Consider the following 6874-nt stretch of genomic DNA (forward strand, 5'->3'; position numbering starts at 1 on the left):
GCCCCCAGCCCCGTCTTCCTTCAGTCGTTGCCTTTGCTGCTGGGAAGGTCTGTAGCCTAGTTTCGGGGCGCCTTAAGGTCCTTTTCCGCGGGAGGTGGGCTTTGTGCAGGAGGGACGGGAAGGGAGCTGCACTGGGTGAGGCTGCGTGGCGTGGTGTGTTCAGGCCGTTGGCCCCGCAGCAGGGGCGGCCTGTGTTTGGCATGCAGCTGTGTAGACGCCAGTGCCGCAAGCCGGCCTGTGTGTCCCCGTCCAAGTCGGCCTCCGGTGTGTTCGTCGTGGGGTGTGTGCCCATGCTGGGGCATGAGTGCTTGTGAACGTGCAGATAGGGACGCACTAGTCATTTGGGCTGCTTCTAGGCTGGGCAGCTGGCCCATGAGCTTGCCTTCTCTAAGATGGGTGACCCCGGGAGTGTGGTCAAAGCCTTGCTAGGGGGCTGGTGGGTGCCTGGGCTTTTTTCTGGAGAGCAGAGCTGTGTCCATGGGGACGTGGCCCCATTTATCTCAGAACCCTTTCCTGCCACAGCTTGTGACAGGGGCCTGTGCCCTTAGGACACCTTCATCCTTTCTGTGAGGGGCAGGTTCTGCCCTTCCAAACACCCCTTTTCAGGAGTGCTCCCTGCTCACTGCCCAACTTCGTCCCTGAGTATTCCTGTCAGGCTCTCTTTTACTCTGGGCTGGATTAAACCACCTGCTGGAGGTTACCACACAGTCACTATACAACGAGGGATTTGTGGGGTGTATATTCCTGCCTGATCTAGGAGGGGTAAGGTGCATATTTTAACATGTGATCAATTTTCCCTTCCGACCGTGTGGGTTTACTTTTCCTGTTCTGGTTTTGCTGGACACATATGTCTTCATCCAAATGCCTGTTGCTTAACAAGAAGGGACTTCCATGGATGCCACAGTGTGGTCTGACCTGGTGCCCACTTTTGGTGCCCTGGCTAGTCCCCCTTGGCACATCCCGTAGGCCTAGGCTCCTCTGCTGCAGCAACATGTCCAGAGCTGGAACCTCTGACCAAGTCTCTTTGGTTGGTCCAGTCTAGAAGTGTCTGCAGAACTAGGGGCTTTTACTCAAAATTGGATGATTGCTGCATGTGAGGCTGGTTGTTCTTCCAGTTGCTGACAAGCAGAACCGGAGGCAGCAGGACAACCTGACATTGGTCACAGGACATTGGTCACAGCCATCGCAACTTCGGCATCAAGTGGGGAAGAAGAGAGAACATTAAGGTATCAAAGCACACTAGGGGTCTTAAGTAACTTCTATGTGCCTGTTCTTTATATTGAGCTAAAACATCTTCCCAGGGTCTTTTTAGGCTGCAACCAGAACCTTTTCCTTGGTTATAAAGGCAGAGTGGGCATGCCATTCTGGGCATTTAAATGCAAACTCCAGACTTGTGCATGTCCTTCGGATTAAACTTAAAATAGGCTCTGTGAAACTTAGAGTGGTGACGGGTAAACTTGCTGGTGACTCGCTCTTAGGATGGAATGCAGGTAGCAAGGCTGGAAAGCAAGACTAGGCTAACTGATGAGCCATCTCAATAGCTCTGAAAAGGGCCTCTCTGCCCCCTAGTACTAGTGCCCGTGATACTGGGAGTTCAAGCCACTCTTGATGGGAGGGAAAAGATAAGATTATTGTTGACAGCCACTGTTGCAGATAGTCCACATGCTATCACATTTAGTCCTCACAACAACCCTGCAAGGTGGGGATTTACTTGTGTTTTGCACTTTGGAGAGACTGAGGCTTAGGTTAGGTTAGGTGAGAGCATATATACAGGAAGTGGAAGAGCCAGCATTGAAAGCAGAGCCCTGCTCCTTCCTCCTCACCCCTGGCTCTCTGGGAGGCCCCTCTTTTTAACTGAGTCCAAAAGCCGTCATTTGGGAGCATGGAGAGCACCTCGCCCCTTCCGTGGAGCTTTTCCCTTCTCCAGGGCCAGGAAGGCCAGGTTGTAGTAGGATATTCTGGTGGAGCTTGGATTAGCTGCTTTCAGCTGTGGGTTCTTTGACATTTCTACTGCTCCAGGCTTCAGTTTGTCACTTGCAACTTGTGGGAAGGGTTAGGGAAGATAACTAACAGATATATAACCCCTCACTGGGGTCTCTGGGTGATGACTAGCCTTGGGTGCTGGGCAACCCTCTGGTGAGGCAGGCACAGTGGGACCCTCGTCACTGATGGCTTTTCACTGAGGCTGGGCGGGGAGTCTGAGAGCTCCTTCAGCCTTGTCCCTCCTGTCTCTTCCAGGGTCAGGGATTGGCCTGGCTTTTTATGGCCTTGCTCCCACTAAGGTATTAAGGCTCAGCTAGAGGCTGTGCAGGTGTCTAGATGGGGCCTCCTTGGCATTCTTGGACTTGCAGTGGTTGACTGTCTGCCTGCCAGGGGCTGGTAGTGACCGTAGCCTTTCCAGTCAGCAGGTGTACCTCCTCATTCCAGCAGCCCCAGAAGCTGCTGAGATGCAGCCAGGGTGGGTGAGGGTCCACTCAAGCACTTGTTCCATGGGTGTGTTATGAGCACCATTACCAGGGTCAGGCTCTGGGCTGGGTGCTGGAGCTTTAGTCAGGTCAGGGCACCAGATAAGTAAAGAGATGATGCCAGTGGAGGGTGCAAGCTGTCGGATCAGAGGTCTAACAGAGCTCAGAGGAGAGAGAAGCTCAGACTCATCAGCTGTGTGCCCTTGGCAAGTCACTGCACCTCTCTGAGTTTTGGTCTCCTTGTCTCTAGAGATAATTACATATGTCATGAGGTTTCTTTGACAAGTGAGACAATTTGTGCAAAGGATGTGGCACATGCCTGGAGCATGGTGAGTGACTGGGCCCTGGGAACTGTCTTCACTCTTATTGGTGCTGGCTTTATTGCCCTCCTGTTTCTATGTCCATCTTAGAGCTCCTTGAGGTCAGGGCCTGGGTCACAGTCCTCTCTTGGCTACTTTTCCTGACCTTCCCAGGCACCATTCTTGCTTCAGCCCCAGGAAGTCACCAGAATGGGATGTCCTTGCCAGGCTGGAGCTGTGTATAGAGCTGCATGGTTTCCAGGATGATAGCCATTGACCACATGTGGCCAACTAGATTTAAATTACTTACACTTGGATAAAATTTAAAAATTCAGTTTCTCATTCACAGTGGCCATCTGTTATGCACTTGGTAACTATATGTGGTTAGTGCCTGCAGTTGGATAGCACAGTGGACCAAGAAAGTTGTGCAAAACTGGACTCTCAGGGACTATGACTCTAGGATCATCCTCGCTGTGACTCCACAGCCAGCAGCCATCTCCTGAGCCCTGGCATAGCACGAAGTTTGTACTTACACGGAAACTGAGTTCTGGAGCCCTTCCTGCATTTCCTCTCAGGGAGCCTTGCTCATCTGGCCAGGGTGATTGGTTTCTTGGCAGTCCTTATCAGCCCAGGGGTGGGAAGACAGGGCTGGGATTGCCCAAATGCAACTGGTATCTGCCATCCCCACCCTGTTTCTCTAGCCAGTCCTGCCTGGCAGGGAGTCCCAGAGTGATCTCCCTGATTCACAGCTGTGGCCAGGGCCAGGCTGGCCCAGGCACTCTTACCCTACTGTTCTCCTTGGGTGCTCTGTATACATGGCCTCTCACCTTCTGCCTGCGCTGCTCCTCTACCCCGCCATCTTCTCCCTCTTCCCTCTTTAGGCCCAACTTACCTGTCTTGTCCTCCAAGAAGCCTTTTCTGAGTCATCACCCAAAGTGGGCTCTCCTGCCTTGGTGATGTCCTCCCTCAGACCCCGTTACTGGTCCTTACTGACCTCCTCTGTGGGTTTGTTCTTGTATTTGCTTGCCCTCTCAGTCAGGCATACAGTAGACATTCTGAGTGCCAACTACGTGTTAGGTCAGTGCTCGGTACTGATCAGTCAGAGGGGGACAGGCTACAGGCCAGGCTTTGCCGACTTCAGGCTGGTAGGGAGGCTGACAGTGAGTCAGCCTGTCCCATCCAGGCTTAATGCTTAGCTATGGTTGGAGGCAGCCCAGCCAGGAGGGTCAGGACAGGGTTCCCAGGAGGAGACACTGAGGTAGAAGGGGCCAGCCCTGGCTCTAGGCTGTGACTTGGCCAGTGGGTAGATCCAAAGTGGTCTGCGTGACTGAGAAGGACACCAATGGCGGGGGGCGGGGGCAGGGTACAAGAGGGATGTAGACACATTGGGCAAGAGGGAGGTAAAATATTATGCAGGATGTGTCTGAGGGGTAGTACTGAGTGGGCAACTTATTTCACTGGCTGTGGAATGAATGAACAAATGCTGAGTCCTGCGGAAAGGGCTGATGCATGGGGTCTCTCCCTGCCGCTAAAGATGGAAGGGGGAGTCTTTACTGCTGCCAAGATTGAGTCCCCAGGGACATGACAGCTCAGCCAGGCTAGGTCAGAGAGGAGAGCCCAGGGTGATTCCCAGTGTCCTCTATTCATTGCTCCCTCATTCCATAAACTTCTGAGCCCCTATTCCACCAAGGAGACCCCAACCCACAGTGAGATGGAGAATGTCAGTCCCAGGAGGAAGCAGGCTAGTACTGGCCAGTCGAGCTGTGCTGGTGGCTAAAATACTACAATACTGTGTTGCTTGACTAAGAGCTGTTGTCCCACAGCCCCTGCCCCTAGTGTTGCAGTCCCGCCCCCAAGTCCCCAGCAGACTTGGACACTCCCCTGAACCCCCTTCTTTCCCTTTACCCACAAGCCAGCCAGTAGAGAGTCAACAGCTGACATGGGGTATCATACCCTAGGGCAAGTTCTAATCGCTGGGTACTGATTATGAGTTGTCTGTGGTGTCATCCCTGTGTATAATGTGAGATGACCTTGATGTGAAGTGTCTAGTGTCTTGTCACTGTCTTGCTTATGGTTCTGACCAGTCAGGCAGGCTGGGTCTGAAGCTGGCCCCCCAGTGGGCCGGACACTGTGGGATCTCATAGCAGAGTCTGGCTCAGGTGCTGCCACCCAACTCACCTCCACTCCCTTTCTGTCTCCTACAGGCAGCCATGAGCTCCAGTCGCCCTGAGCAGGGTGTCCGGGCACCCTTGAACCCCCACTTGCAGCCCCTGTCCCAGAGTTCTTCCAACCTGCTGGGTGAAGGCCGGGGACAGAGGCCAGAGCTTCGCAAGAGTGCCAGCAGCACTGTGTGGCAGGCCCAGCCAGGTGAGGCCAGCAGTGATTCCCCAGCCCTGGAGGAAGAGAGGCATCCAGCTGAGAGCGTGGAGCCAGCACGGGCCTCCAGTCCACAGCCACAGCCTAGTACCGGGGGCCACTGGCGGAGCAGCACCGTGGGCAATGTGTCCACTATGGGCAGTGGTGACCTGTGTCGCCTGCGGGCCCCTGGTGCCACTACTGTGCAGAGGAGCCACTCGGACCTGGCCCGTAGCACCCAGATGCGGGGCCACAGCACTGCTCGGAAGGCTAGCCTCAGCTGCTCGGCTCTTGGCAGCTCCCCTGTCCACAGGGTACAACTGCAGCCTGGCGGGACTACTGCCCAGGGTAGCCAGGCCCCTGCAGACCTGGAAAGGGACCTGGGTCCAGAGGATGGGACTTCTAATTCAGCCTGGAAGCAGGAAGACAGTCAGGTGTGGGTGCCGCCACTAGACCTTGGGGACACAACTGCCCGCAGCAGCAGTCACCAGGCTGAGCCCAAACCCAATGGGCAGCTGGCCACCACCTCCTGCCACGCTCTGCCCCCAGCTGTTCTACCCCCAGCTGCTCTACACTGTGGCATGAGAGAGGTGGGGATGGGTGGCTGCTGCCATGCGCTACCTGCCACAGGGATCCTGGCCTTTCCCAAACTGGTGGCATCAGTGAGCGAGTCTGGGTTGCAGGCTCAGCATGGGGTGAGGTTCCACTGCAGGTTGCCTGGGGGCCTGCCTGGGCACTCCCACTGCTGTGCCCACCCTTGGGGTCCCACGGGCTTAGCCTCAGAACCTGGATCTAGGACCAAAGATGTATGGACCATGACCTCAGCCAGCGACCTGGCCCCTGCAGTGGCATCCCCTCTGTCAGCCCAGGATGCTGGTGTACAGGCAGCCCCAGCGGCAGCTTGCAAGGCTGTGGCCACTAGCCCATCCCTGGAAGCGCCTGTGGCCCTGCACCTGTTCCCAGAGGTAACTCTGGAGTCCGGCCTGGAGGAGGCACCGTCCCCTGTTCGGGATGTGCGATGGGATGCTGAAGGCATGACATGGGAGGTGTATGGAGCTGCAGTGGATCCAGAGGTGCTTGGTGTGGCCATCCAGAAGCACCTGGAGATGCAGTTTGAGCAGCTGCAGCGGGCGCCCGCCAGTGAGGACAGCCTGTCTGCAGAGGGCCGGAGGGGGCCACTGCGGGCCGTCATGCAGTCCCTGCGGCGCCCCAGCTGCTGTGGCTGCTCCGGGGCAGTGCCTGAGTGAGGAGCTGTGGTCCTCAGAGCCAGCCTGGGCCCATGGACTCAGCCCCAGGCCAGGGCCAGGGCCAGTGGGGGTTGGGGAGCTGTGGCCCCTGAACTCATTGGCAGCTGGGCACACCTCCCACCCGAACGTTGCTTGCCTCCCGAACACAGAACTGCAGCCTAGGACTTCCTGCTCCATGCGGCTGGGATGTTTTTTAAGGGCTTGATTCCCAAGGGCCACATCTTGCACCTTCTGGGCTCTGAACTTCAAGACAGGGTTTCAGCACTGTGCATAAGGGAGCTCCTGAGTATCCATAAAAACCTCCACCTCTGTTCAGTCTGCCCATGGAACTTGGCTGTGTCTCTCCCTCAGGATCTTGGAGGCTTTATTTCAGAGCAGTGCTGAGAATTAATTTTGCACATGAAGTGTGTGGCCCTAGTAACAGGGACTGCCTGGGCCTTTAGGGAAGAGGACTGATGCTGTTCAAGGTCTTGTGTACCATATACCTTCCTTTGTCGAGTCTTCACCT

The 6874-nt window shown here is 55.7% G+C and overlaps 1 protein-coding gene across 1 annotated transcript; it reads left to right on the top strand.

Moving 5' to 3' along the window:
- The first annotated feature begins 4974 nt into the window (after nt 1–4974).
- On the top strand, nt 4975–6366 carry GPRIN2 (G protein regulated inducer of neurite outgrowth 2). The gene has a single exon (XM_008060116.2). The coding sequence runs from the start codon at nt 4975–4977 to the stop codon at nt 6364–6366; it is 1392 nt and encodes a 463-aa protein (XP_008058307.1).
- Nucleotides 6367–6874: the final 508 nt, after the last annotated feature.

The sequence above is a fragment of the Carlito syrichta genome, unplaced genomic scaffold, assembly GCF_000164805.1.
Source record: "Carlito syrichta isolate Samal-C Ts95f unplaced genomic scaffold, Tarsius_syrichta-2.0.1 Scaffold304516, whole genome shotgun sequence".
NCBI classification, from domain to species: domain Eukaryota; kingdom Metazoa; phylum Chordata; class Mammalia; order Primates; family Tarsiidae; genus Carlito; species Carlito syrichta.